The sequence below is a fragment of the Babylonia areolata genome, chromosome 18 (assembly GCF_041734735.1).
Source record: "Babylonia areolata isolate BAREFJ2019XMU chromosome 18, ASM4173473v1, whole genome shotgun sequence".
Classification (NCBI taxonomy): Eukaryota; Metazoa; Mollusca; class Gastropoda; order Neogastropoda; family Buccinidae; genus Babylonia; species Babylonia areolata.
The window spans coordinates 24,358,142-24,373,448 of NC_134893.1; the positions used below are offsets into that span (position 1 = coordinate 24,358,142).

General features: G+C 45.0%; 1 protein-coding gene across 1 annotated transcript in view; it reads right to left on the reverse strand.

Moving 5' to 3' along the window:
• LOC143292582 (putative pyridoxal-dependent decarboxylase domain-containing protein 2) overlaps positions 1 to 15,307 on the reverse strand; it is a 34,995-nt gene that overhangs the window by 14,623 nt on the left and 5,065 nt on the right. Inside the window, exons 5-15 of the mRNA XM_076603016.1 lie at positions 14,367 to 14,528; positions 12,024 to 12,213; positions 11,418 to 11,486; positions 10,430 to 10,508; positions 8,840 to 8,924; positions 7,902 to 8,022; positions 4,804 to 4,959; positions 4,071 to 4,121; positions 3,373 to 3,453; positions 681 to 744; positions 39 to 127 (exon numbers count right to left, since the gene is read on the reverse strand). Coding sequence (XP_076459131.1) covers positions 39 to 127; positions 681 to 744; positions 3,373 to 3,453; positions 4,071 to 4,121; positions 4,804 to 4,959; positions 7,902 to 8,022; positions 8,840 to 8,924; positions 10,430 to 10,508; positions 11,418 to 11,486; positions 12,024 to 12,213; positions 14,367 to 14,528 — 1,147 coding nt within the window. The remainder of the gene's footprint in view (positions 1 to 38; positions 128 to 680; positions 745 to 3,372; positions 3,454 to 4,070; positions 4,122 to 4,803; positions 4,960 to 7,901; positions 8,023 to 8,839; positions 8,925 to 10,429; positions 10,509 to 11,417; positions 11,487 to 12,023; positions 12,214 to 14,366; positions 14,529 to 15,307) is intronic.

Here is a 15,307-nt window from a genome sequence, read left to right on the forward strand (position 1 = left end):
CACAGACACCCTGACCCAGAAGAAGAAGAGAGCATTACCCAGATGTTCAAGGCATCATAGTAAATGTTGTCATCGTTACCCTCCTGCTCAATGTCCTGTCTGGAGGCATAGGGTGCAACAATGGCTCCTGCACAGTGCACACATCATAATAATAATGATAATAATAATGTTACAGTATTTATACAGTGCTGAATCTTGTGCAGAGACAAATCTAAGCGCTTTTACACCAGTCATTCACACGCATGAATAACTCTAAAACTGAAGAAACTGAAGACAAGGAAGAGGCAGGGGAGGGAGGTTATCTTGTGAAGAGCTGGGTTTTAAGGCCAGACTTGAAAGAGCTGAGTGCGGAGACCTGACGAAGCGAATGAGGAAGTTCATTCCATATGCAAGGTCCAGAGACAGAGAAAGAATGGCGTCCAACAGTGGAGTGTTTGAATCTAGGTATGCGTAAACAGAGTGGATCCGAAGCCGGTCATAGAGAGCAAGATGGAGTGTAGAGGTGAAGGCAGCCACAAAGACAGGAAGGGGCAGATTTGTGAATACATTTATAACATAGAGTTCTATGACAGCATCATGTCATAGCGTCAATGAGTCGTGTCATAATGCACATATCATCATGTCACAGAGACACACAGACACACAGAGACAGACACACGTGTGACACTATTCCCACTCACCAGGCCCTGCTGCATCTTCAGTGTAGCGGAACACCACTGTGGGGCTGGCCATCTCAAACACCAGCTGTAACATCACAATGTTACATCTTGTTACACCATTGGTAACATCACACACCTTGTAACACTACTGTGGGGCTGGCCACCTCAAACACCAGCTGTAATATCACAATGTTACATCTTGTTACACCATTGGTAACATCACACACCTTGTAACACTACTGTGGGGCTGGCCACCTCAAACACCAGCTGTAATATCACAATGTTACATCTTGTTACACCATTGGTAACATCACACACCTTGTAACACTACTGTGGGGCTGGCCACCTCAAACACCAGCTGTAATATCACAATGTTACATCTTGTTACACCATTGGTAACATCACACACCTTGTAACACTACTGTGGGGCTGGCCACCTCAAACACCAACTGTAACATCACACATCTTCTTACACCAACTGTAACATCACACATCTTATGACACCATATTGGGGCTGGCAATCGCTAACACTCACTGTAATATTTATAATAAGAGGACATTCTGTACACCAAATCTAATAATCACACATTATAACACCAACCGAAACACCACAACATCAGACAGAACACTAACTGACCAGCCGCCGTGGCGAAGTGGTTAGCGTCGCGGACTGACGGCTGGGAGGACGCGGGTTCGAATCCCAGCGGAGGTGGGTTTTTCGGCCCGTGGCCGGCTCCTACCCAGAGATGAGTGTTCTGTGGGCTTAAATGGGGAGACTGGGACCACACAGTCGAGTGTCATCCACTTCAAGGATGCGTCTTTGGGTGTGTTGCTCTAATTACCTGACCAACACTGCAAGTGTCTGTATCTCTCGGGCCTGGTTAACGCCGGGATATCATTATGACAGGAAGCGTAGAGTACAGCCTTGTCACGCAGTCCCAAACCAAAATGGACCTCCATAGCAACATCGTCATCATCATCGTCATCCTCCTTCTCCTTCATCGTCATCAATATAAAAACAAAATAGTCTCAAAGTCTGTGGCCTTTCATGCCCTGCTCTCATGGTGACCTCAGTTTCGATACCCCTCCACTTCCGTGCTTGGGGTGAGTCCTGTCAATGTCGTCAGTGTCGGCAGATTCATGGGGGGGCTGTTGTTTGAGGGACGTGGTGGCGGTCTCCACTCTGGGAGAGACGCTCACTCAGTCTGGCTCCGCGACTAAGCCATTATTGTCGTTAGTAGGGGGCTTAGTAGGTGGTGTCCTAAGTACGTTAAAACAGAACAGGCACCACTGAACACCACCGAAGTGACTCAGCAGCAGTGCAGGGTCTCCTCTGGTGTGTGGCCTCCTGGCGACCTAACATCGATGGTTCCCTGTGGACTGCCGACGCTGGAACTGCGACGGACGAACCCGGGTGTGGCCGTGTATGGGGGAATCCAATGAGCGGCGTGGGAGTAATGCCACTGAAACGGCGCAGATGATGGGGCAGAAAAAAAAAAAAAAAAAAAAAAAAAAAGAACACTAACTGAAACAGCAATACTTATCATCAAAATGTAATCATCAGACTGCTCCACTTGTGATGAAAAACCCAACTGACACAGTGACACACACTCACATACAGACTACTATGACCACCTACATTTTTGACACATTAGTGACAACACAAAAGAAACAGCTAAAAAACAACAGGCAGCCAACATGTAACTTTGCACTATAAGACATCAGCAAGTACCTAACAGGTAACTTTACACACAGGAGGAAGGTGGCAGAATGGTTAAAACACTCATCTGCCAATACAGAGTTTGTAAGAGTCTGAGGTAGGGTCCTGCTCTTGCCATTTTTCCCCAGTTTGAATGGAAAATCAGTCTGAGTGTTTAGTTTTTCGGATGAGACGATAAACCAAGGTCCCATGTGCAGCATGCACCTGGCGCACTGAAAAAGAACCCACGGCAACAAGTGTTTGTCTCCTTGCAAAATTCTGTGGAAGAAATCCACTGATAGGTACACACACATATATATGCATGCACTCAAGGCTGCATGTTGGTTATGCTGCTGGTCAGGCATCTGCCTAGCAGATGTGGTATAGCGTGTATAGATTTGTCTGAACGTAGTGATGCCTCCTTGAGAAACTGAAACTTTACACTATGAAACAACAACAAGCAGCTAATGGTTAACTTTATACTATAAGACAACAAAAAGCAGCTAACGGTTAACTTTAAACTATAAGACAACAAAAAGCAGCTAACAGGTAACTTTACACTATAAAACAAAAAGCAGCTAACGGTTAACTTTACACTATAAGACAACAACAAGCAGCTAACAGCTAACTTTACACTGTAAGACAACAAAAAGCAGCTAACGGTTAACTTTACACTATAAGACAACAAAAAGCAGCTAACAGGTAACTTTACACTATAAGACAACAAAAAGCAGCTAACGGTTAACTTTACACTACAAGACAACAAAAAGCAGCTAACAGGTAACTTTACACAAAAAGACAACAAAAAGCAGCTAATGGTTAACTTTACACTATAAGACAACAACAAGCAGCTAACAGGTAACTTTACACTATGAAAGAATGAGCAGCTGACAGGTAACCGTACACTGTAAGACAACAACAAGCTGCTAACAGGTACCAACAGACAGACCAGACAAGGGAAAATGTCATCCACAACAAGAGGTGCAGCACAAAGGGGCGAGACAAAGCACTGACCAGAGCATTGATGGCTTTGGACAGCAGTTCCATCAGCGTCTTGTACTGCTTCTTGTTGGCAGCCTCCTTCTTGTCACGGCTCTGTTCAATACAGTACAATACAATACAGTATTCTCACGGCTCTGTACAATACAGTACAATGCAATAAAGCATGATCGCGGTTCTGTACAATACAGTACAATGCAATTCAATACAGTATCATCATGGTTCTGTACAATACAGTACAATACAATTCAATACAGTATCATCATGGCTCTGTAAAATACAGAACAATGCAATTCAGTGCAATATCATGACAGCTCTGTACAATACAGTACAAAACAATTCAATACAGTATCATCCAGGCTCTGCGCTACAATACAGTACAATGCAATTCAATACAGTATCATCATGGCCCAGTACAATACAGTACAGTATCAACATGGCTCTGTACAATGCAGTATCATCAGCTCTGTACAATACAGTACCGTCACAGCTCTGTACAATAAACAATATCATCAAAGCTCTGTACCTAACAGTATCACCAATATCATAAATATAATAAGAGCACAGTCAATACAATATGAGCACTACCACAAGCATGCATATACAAGCACACGCAAACACGCAAGCTGTCTCTCTCTTTCACACACACACACACAAACACAAACACACATACACACACACACTGTAAAAATGAAAGCAGCAGTAGGACTCACAATCTGTTTGATGGTGGTCATTGGGTCCAGTCTGTCATACAGCTGTTTGGCCTGTCGCAGAAATCACACAGCTCTATACTATGTCACAGAAATCACACAGCTCTACACATTGTTAAAGAAATCACCATACCACAGAAATCACACAGCTCTATACTATGTCACAGAAATCACACAGCTCTATACAGTGTCACAGAAATCACCATACCACAGAAATCACACAGCTCTATACTATGTCACAGAAATCACACAGCTCTATACAGTGTCACAGAAATCACCATACCACAGAAATCACACAGCTCTATACCATGTCACAGACATCACACAGCTCTATACCATGTCACAGAAATCACACAGCTCTATACCATGTCACAGAAATCACACAGCTCAATACCATGTCACAGACATCACACAGCTCTATACCATGTCACAGAAATCACACCACACAGCTCTATACCATGTCACAGAAATCACACAGCTCAATACCATGTCACAGAAATCACACAGCTCTATACCATGTCACAGAAATCACACAGCTCTATACCATGTCAAAGAAATCACACAGCTCAATACCATGTCACAGAAATCACACAGAAATCAACACAGCTCTATACCATGTCACAGAAATCACACACCTCTATATCACCACACAGAAATTACACACTCTATACCAGTCACAACACACACACGCACACACACACACACAACCACAACCCCCCAATCACACAGAGATTACCAGGTCACAGGAGTGTGTGAGACGTTGCACGATGCCCTCATGGCCCATGGTCAGCAGGCACATCCAGTGCGGCAGACAGCTCAGCTTGAGGCTGGGGCTGAAGGCGCTCAGCCCTGCAGCTTGGACCAACATGTCATCTGAAGACTTGTACAGCGTCTGTACTCCGTCAGGGAAACACAGCGTCTGCATGGACTTCTACAATCCACTACACTGTCTGACAATTTCACAGTGTCTACACTGACCTCAACAACCCACTTCATTGTCTGACAGAAAACATAGCGTGTACACAGATCTCTAAAACACACTTCATTGTCTGACAATTACACAGTGTGTACACTGATCTCCACAACCCACTTCATTGTCTGACAATTAGACAGCATCTACATTGACCTCTACAACCCACTATACTGTCTGACAATTACACAGCATCTACACTGACCTCTATAACCCATTTCACTGTCTGACAATTACACAGTGTCTACACTGATCTCTACAACCAACTTCACTGTCTAACAATTACACAGTATCCACACTGACCTCTACAACCCATTTCATTGTCCGACAATTACACAGTGTCTGCATTGACCTCTACAACCCATTTCATTGTCCGACAATTACACAGTGTCTGCATTGACCTCTACAACCCACTAACTATACTGTCTGACAATTATACAGTGTCTACACTGACCTCTACAACCCACTTCATTGTCTGACAATTACCGTAAAGTTCGGTCTATTGAGCACACTGGTATATAAGCCGCACCCACTAAATTTTGGAAAAAATTGAACTTTATACATACATAAGCTGCACCAGTTTATAAGCCGCACTTATTTCCAGTACCAGAACACATACTGATACTACAGAAAAGCTGTCAATACTGTAGGTTATGAAATAAACACAAGTGGGAACAACACAAAGAAATGCAAGCGAAAATACTGCTAGTGCCACAAAAAAATAATCGACAAACACAACAAAAATAAGATCTATAATTTAGGGATAGTCACATTCATTCAACGTCATCCTGCTCACTGAATCCCCTAAAATCTTCGTCTTCAGTGTCCGAGTTGAAGAGAACCAGCACAGCTTCCTCCGCTATCTTGTCACTGACTTCAGACTTGCTTTCACTTCATGAACATGAAGGTGGAGGTCGCTGCACTGTCGTCTGCTAGGTCGATCGCCTTCAATTTGAAGGCTGCATCATTGGCATAATGTCGCGATTTATAAAATATGAACATTTAGCACACTATCCTGAAGCTCATCCAAATATTTATGGACAGAAATCATGATTTTGGTGAGTTGAAGGGCATCTAAGAATAGACGAGAACGCGACACTCCCGGGATCATTAAAATCTGCAAATAAGCCGCATCATTGTATAAGCCGCAGAGGTTGAAGCGGGGTAAAAAGTCATGGCTTATAGACCGAACTTTACGGTACACAGCATCTACACTGACCTCTATAACCCATTTCACTGTCTGACAATTACACAGTGTCTACACTGACCTCTATAACCCATTTCACTGTCTGACAATTACATAGTGTCTACACTGATCTCTACAACCAACTTCACTGTCTGACAATTACACCGTGTCTACACTGACTTCTATAACCCACTTCACTGTCTGACAGGAAACATAGTGTGTACACTGATCTCTATAACCCACTTCATTGTCTGACAATTACACAGTGTGTACACTGACCTCCACAACCCACTTCATTGTCTGACAATTACACAACATCTGCACTGACCTCTACAACCCACTATACTGTCTGACAATTACATAATGTCTCCACTGACCTCTACAACCAACTTCATTGCCTGACAATTACACAGCGTCTACACTGACCTCTATAACCCATTTCATTGTTTGACAATTACATAGTGTCTACACTGACCTCTATAACCCATTTCATTGTCTGACAATTACACAGTGTCTACACTGACCTCTATAACCCACTTCATTGTCTGACAGGAAACATAGTGTGTACACTGACTTCTACAAGCCACTTCACTATCTGACAATTACCGTAAAGTTCGGTCTATTGAGCGCACTGATATATAAGCCGCACCCACTAAATTCTGGAAAAAATTGAACTTTGTACATACATAAGCCGCACCGGTTTATAAGCCGCACTTATTTCCGGTACCAGAACACATACTGATACTAAGAGAAGCTGTTGATACTGTAGGTTATGAAATAAACACAAGTGGGAACAACACAAAGAAAAGCAAGCGAAAATACTGCTAGTGCCACAAAAAAATAATAAATAAACACAACGAAAATAAGATCTATAATTTTGGGGTAGTCACATTTATTCAACGTCATCCTGTCCACTGAATCCACTAAAATCTTCGTCTTCAGTGTCCGAGTTGAAGAGATCCAGCACAGCTTCTTCCACCATCTTGTCACTGACTTAGCCTCGCTTTCACTTCATGAACATGAAGGTGGAGGTCGCTGCTGGTTCAACGCTTGCACTGTCATCTGCTAGGTCGATCACCTTCAATTTGAAGGCTGCATCATAGGCATAACGTCGTGTTTTCGGCATGATGAGGGTATACGCTTGAGCAGAGTAGAACTGAATGCTGATCTGAAGGCTTTAATGTGTGCGGATTTGATTATTAAAACGTGAACAGTTAGCACACTATCCTGAAGCTCATCCAAAAATTCATGGACAGAAACCATGATTTTGGTGAGTTGAAGGGCAGCTAAGAATGGACGAGAACGTGACACTCCCACGATCGTTAAAATCCGCAAATAAGCCGCATCATTGTATAAGCCGCAGAGGCTGAAGCTGGGGTAAAAAATTGCGGCTTATACACCGAACTTTACGGTACACAGTGTCTACACTGACCTCTACAACCCACTTCACTGTCTGACAATTACACTTTCACTTTCACAATTACATTATGTCAACAGTGTAGATGTGGATGTTGTAGATGTAATTGACATCACTTTACTTTTCAAACCTATGTTCCCACAGTACATGCTTTAAATAACCCAGTCTTATGCCCACAGTGTATATGATTTCAATTCATATCCATGTAAATGATTTACAAAAATAAATACACACACTCACACACACACAGACCAAGGATACAACACAAGGGAGGCCAGGCACACCGAGCCACGTCCCTGGGGTGACTGTGATGCTGTCCCCTGACTTGGCTGACGACACCTCTGTGGGCACTGAGAACAGCGTCAGGGTGGCCAGATTGTTCCTGTGGCAGAGTGTCACCAGTCAGTCCTGTGGTGTGATGTCCATATAGACCTCAAGTCAGTCCTGTGGTGTAACGTCCATATAGACCTCAAGTCAGTCCTGTGGTGTAACGTCCATATAGACCTCAAGTCAGTCCTGTGGTGTAACGTCCATATAGACAACAAGTCAGTCCTGTGGTGTAACGTCCATATAGACCTCAAGTCAGTCCTGTGGTGTGATGTCCATATAGACCTTAAGTCAGTCCTGTGGTGTAACGTCCATATAGACCTCAAGTCAGTCCTGTGGTGTGATGTCCATATAGACCTCAAGTCAGTCCTGTGGTGTGATGTCCATATAGACCACAAGTCAGTCTTGTGGTGTGATGTCCATATAGACCTCAAGTCAGTCCTGTGGTGTAACGTCCATATAGACCTCAAGTCAGTCCTGTGGTGTGATGTCCATATAGGTCCCCCCCACCCACCCACCCCCACCCCCCACCCCCAAGGCCTGACTAAGCACATTGGGTTACGCTGCTGGTCAGGCATCTGCTTGGCAGATGTGGTGTAGCGTATATGGATTTGTCCGAACGCAGTGACGCCTCCTTGAGCTACTGAAACTGAAACTGACACTCACATACCTTGATTCACACAGTCCCGTTTTCATGACACTCACAAACATTGATTCACACAGTCCGTCCTGACTTCATGACACTCACAGACCTTGATTCACACAGTCCTGTTTTCATGACACTCACAGACATTGATTCACACAGTCGGTCCTGACTTCATGACACTCACAGACCTTGAATCACACAGTCAGTGGTGACAGGGGACACTCACCCCTCCACATGGAGCCACATGCTGTGGGTTTTACAGATCTCCTGTAGTCGCTGCAGGTTGTCCACATGACCCACCACAGGGGTGCCTGCAACATGGCACAGTCATTCATAGCAACATGGCAGCCATCCATAGCAATACATCAGTCACCCATAGCAAAAGGTCACAGTCATCTAGATATCAACATGTCAGTCATCAAGAGCAACACATCAGTGATCAATAGCAACACATCAATCATCAACAGCAACATGTCAGAATTATCCACGACACATCATAGTCATCCACACTATGTCATCCATAGCAACACATCATCCACACTGTGTCATCCATAGTAACACACCATCCATATTGAGTCATCCATATCAACACATGTCACATCCACACAGAGTCATCCATGTATGCACTTTGTCAGCCTATTTTACAGTGCTAACACACAGTGAACCTTTCCCCTGTCCCTTCTCTCTCCCTGCACTGGACACTCCCAGGCCTGGCCAACCAGCTGGCTTCACACACACTGATCTGATGTCTACCAACCAGCTGGCTTTACACACACTGATCTGATGTCTACCAACCAGCTGGCTTTACACACACTGATCTGATGTCTACCAACCAGCTGGCTTTACACACACTGATCTGGTGTCTACAAAGCAGCTGGCTTCACACACACTGATCTGGTGCTACTAACCAGCTGGCTTCACACACACTGATCTATGTCTACCAACCAGCTGGCTTTACACACACTGATCTGATGTCTACAAACCAGCTGACTTTACACACACTGATCTGATGTCTACTAACCAGCTGACTTCACACACACTGATCTGATGTCTACCAAGCAGCTGGCTTCACACACACTGATCTGGTGTCTACCAACCAGCTGGCTTTACACACACTGATCTATGTCTACCAACCAGCTGGCTTTACACACACTGATCTGGTGTCTACAAAGCAGCTGGCTTCACACACACTGATCTGGTGCTACTAACCAGCTGGCTTCACACACACTGATCTGGTGCTACCAACCAGCTGGCTTTACACACACTGATCTGGTGTCTACTAACCAGCTGGCTTCACACACACTGATCTGGCACTGCTAACCAGCTGGCTTCACACACACTGATCTGGTGTCTACCAACCAGCTGGCTTCACACACACTGATCTGGTGTCTACAAAGCAGCTGGCTTCACACACACTGATCTGGTGCTACTAACCAGCTGGCTTCACACACACTGATCTGGTGCTACTAACTAGCTGGCTTCACACATAGATCTGGTGTCTACCAACCAGCTGGCTTTACACACACTGATCTGGCACTACTAACCAGCTGGCTTCACACACACTGATCTGGTGTCTACCAACCAGCTGGCTTTACACACACTGATCTGGCACTACTAACCAGCTGGCTTCACATGCACTGATCTGGTGTCTACCAACCAACTGGCTTCACACACTGATCTGGTGTCTACTAACCAGCTGGCTTCACACACACTGATTTGGTGCTACTATCCAGCTGGCTCTGCACACACTGCGGACAGTATAGAGGAGGGAACGGAGGACAGAGGACAGAGGAGAGAAGAGGGAGGAGGGTGGTACCAGCGAAAGCCAGCAGAATGACAGGTGTCTTGGCAGCTGCCTGGTCATCCTGAATCAGCTTCTCCAGCATGGCCACATCCTGCACACCAAACCACATCACATCACACACATATCACATGATATCACACACATATTAAGGCCATGTCCTGCACACCATATCATATCACATCACAAACATATCACATTATATGAAATCACAGCATATCACACACATATTATGGCCACATCCTGCACACCACATCACATCACACACATCACATCATACACATATTATGGCCACATCATACACACAACATCACACTACACACATCACAACATATCACATCATATCATGGCCACATCTTGCACACCACACATCACATCACATCACACACATATCACATCATGTAAAATCATATCATACATATTTTGGCCATGTCCTGCACACCACATCACATCATACCACACCATATCGCCACGTCCTGCATACCACATCAAATTACACCTCACAAACATATCACATCATATCAAATCATATCACACACATAGTATGGCCATGTCCTGCACACCACACCACATCACATTACAAACATCTCATCATACCACATCATATGGCCACGTCCTGTACATCACATTACATCATACCGCAATATTTGGCCACATCCTTCACACCACACCACATCATATCACAAGATATCACACACATACATCCATGTCCAGCACACCACAGCATAGTACATTACATCACATTATACCACATCCTATCACATCATATCATGGCCACGTCCTGCACAACACAGCACACCACATATCACATCATATCATGGCCGCACACTACACACCACAGCACACCACACATCACATAATATGGCCACACCCTGTACACCACACCGCATATCACATCATATCATGGCTGCCCAATGCACATCACAGCACAACATATAATATCCTATCATATGCCTCATACACACAAACGCACACACAAAACACATACACACAGAATGCTTACCATTTTGCTGCTGGCACCAAACACAGTGTTGCAGGGAACTGTGCAGATACATGAGAGTGGCAAGCCCAGCTGAAAAAAAACAACAGATAAAATAAGGGTAAAACTCCAGTCAGTGGAATCACTTGGAAGGACACTGGTTCAGTGTTGCTGTCTCAGTTATCAATGGTAAAAACCCAACCAGTGAAGTCATTTGGGGCAGGGGACAACTGGGCACACAGTGACTGACCTATAAAAACATTGATTGACCTGTAAAAATAGTGACTGATCTGTAAAGACGCTGACTGACTTATAAACACAGTTACTGATCTGTAAAGACACTGACTGACCTAAAAACATAACGACTGACCTGTAAACACACTGATCAATCTGTAAACACATATAGTGACTGACCTGTAAACACACTGACTGACCTGTATATATAAACTCTTGCCTTGGAAATATACTGAGCTGTAAACACACTGACTGACCTGTAAACATTGAGGTGACTGACCTGTAAACACAGAAATTGACTGACCTGTACACACAGACAGTGACTGACCTGTAAACACAGTGACTGACCTGTAAACACGGCTAGTGACTGACCTGTAAACACGGCTAGTGACTGACCTGTAAACACAGGTAGTGGCCCAGTCCCGGCCTAGCGGCAGAGCTGAGGTAGATGACAGGAGGCCGGGAGTACAGAGCATCAAAACCATCTGTGGCATACTTGGGGTAGCTGTGGTACAGAGCCAGGCGACAGATCCGAACCAGCCCCTCACGCTCATCGTCATGGTACATTATGCTGGAGTTCTCAAACCTGTCAACACATCCACATGCCTGTCCACACAACCACACCACAATCACATGCCTGTCCACACAACCATATACCTGTCCACACAGCCACAGGCCTGCACACACAACTGCATCACAACCACATGCCAGTCCATGCAACCACACACCTGTCAAAACAACCACACACCTGTCCACACAACCACATACCCGTCCACACAACCACACACCTGTCCAAACAACCACATACCTGTCCAAACAACCACATACCCGTCCACACAACCACATACCTGTCCACACACCTGTCCAAACAACCACATACCTTTCCAAACAACCACATACCTGTCCACACAACCACATACCAGTCCTCACAACCACTCGCCTGTCCAAACAACCACATGCCTTTCCAAACAACCACATGCATTTCCAAACAACTACATACCTGTCCAAACAACTACATACCTTTCCAAACAACCACATACCTGTCCACACAACCAAATACCTGTCCTCACAACCACTCACCTGTCCAAACAGCCACACACCTGTCCAAACAACCACATACCTGTCCACACAACCATACGCCTGTATACACAACTACATCACAACCACACGCCTGTCCAAACAACCACACACCTGTCCACACAACCACACACCTGTCCAAACAGCCACACACCTGTCTACACAACCACATACCTGTCCACACATCACACACCTGGCCACACAACCACAGGTAAAGCTGTCCATGCCACACACCTGGCCATACAACCACATACCTGTCCACACCTCACACATGTCCACACAACCACATACCTGTCCATACACAGGTTAAGGGGTCTGTTCTTTCTTTTATCAGGTAGGTAGGCCTAATTATGAACAGCATGTAACTGTGAACAGTTTGTGTACCGCCCCACTTCGAATCATTCTCACCACACATATTCCACAATTTAATAATTGCTTTGAGCTCATTCTGATACCTTAATTAATATCCATTTCCAAGAAACAGTCAAACAGTAGCTATTTCCAGCTGTTTCCATGCTCTTTTCTTCTCTTTGCACACCACTGCCAACCATGTTCATAAACATGCTCTCAAAATCCTAAAATCAAGGGAAGCAAGTAGTTGGACTTGAACTTTGACAGTTTAAAATAGCTGATTCGATTGGATATGTTTTATGAACTGCGCATCACCAGTGCAGGAAGAATTTAAGCAGGCTGGTGACAGATATCAGAATGTCAGTTTTTACTGGCATCTCCAAAATAGTGTTGCAATTTGGCCATGGGATATATCAACATGAATTTATTTGTGAACGATGCTGCACAGTTACTGAGTGCTCTCAAAAGGATGGTTCGTGTGTGGTGTGTGTGGGGGGGGGGGGGGGGGGGGGGGTGGTGTTCACATGTGTGTTTGAGTAAGTGTGTGCATGTGTGATCAAAACCAACAACAGTCTGGTTTAATGTCTAATGAGTTGAAGACCTGCTTCTGTTTTAATTGTCCACACATACCCAAACCCATCATTCACTATCAGACTTGCCTCTTTGTATTTACTCTCTGGGACCCCTGCTATTTCAACCATTGAAAAAATGTTGAAAAGAAAGAGTATATAAACTTTTCTTGGTGCAATCTATCAGAGTAAGCCTTCAAAAACAGAAGAGCTATATTTGACGGTTGCAGAAACTGTTATCTGTACAATACACACATTTAGCTGGTTGCTTCGACTGGAAGCTACTTAACCTGTACCTTTCATCCTCTTCATGCACTGGTCCTTAACACTCACCCAGAGTGCATACTGTTGTCAATACTTTTCACACTGATTTTCATACACACACACACAGAGACCTTAAAAGTCTACACACACACACACACACACACACACACACACACACACACACACACACACACACACACACACACACCACACATCCATACTCACATACACAAATCCACATCCACACACACAGCCGCGTCCGTCCACTCTCACACATCCACAGCTACAAACCGACACCCTCATACACACATACCCCACCACACACACACCTTCACACATACATACACATCCCCACACACACCCACACACATATCCACAGCTACAAACCCACACATAATTGCACACAACCACCACCCACCCCCACACTCACACACACACATCCCCACACCTAGACACCCCCACACCCACACACAGAGACCTGAAGAGCCTGGACAGCCACAGCTGGCAGTCAGCAGCCAGCTTGGTGGCCACTCTCTTCTGGTCGAGGAGGGGCAGTGTGGTCAGGTAGGCCTTCAGACTGTGGGCCACCAGGGATGTCTTCAGGACTCCACTCATCTCTGGCATCTGGATAGCAGGGTCCCTATAACATCACACACACACACACACACACACCTGTACATGGTCCCTGTAACATCACACACACACCTGAACATGGTCCCTGCAACATCACACATATCTGAACAGGGTCTCTGTAAAATCACACACACCTGTACAGGGTCCCTGAACAGTACCAGTACAGTCAACATGACTGGAAAACGAACAAAAATACAACAATGATCATACACAGATGACAGGCACTGAAAACAGGCATACTCCTTCATGAAAACATGACCCAGTGTGTGATCAGTCTTCTCTATAGCATTTCAGCCTTCCCTCCATCAAACATGACCCAGTGTGTGATCAGTGTCTTCTCTATAGCACTTCAGCCTTCCCTCCATCAAACATGACCCAGTGTGTGATCAGTGTCTTCTCTATGGCACTTCAGCCCTCCCTCCATCAAACATGACCCAGTGTGTGATCAGTGTCTTCTCTATAGCACTTCAGCCTTCCCTCCAAACATGACCCAGTGTGTGATCAGTGTCTTCTCTATGGCACTTCAGCCCTCCCTCCATCAAACATGACCCAGTGTGTGATCAGTGTCTTCTCTATGGCACTTCAGCCCTCCCTCCATCAAACATGACCCAGTGTGTGATCAGTGTTTTCTCTATGGCACTTCAGCCCTCCCTCCATCAAACATGACCCAGTATGCGATCAGTGACTTCTCTATCAGTCTATGGCACTTCTACCCTCCTTCAATCCAACATTACCCAGTGTGTGATCAGTTTCTTCCAGGACACTTCTACCCTCCTTCAATCCAAC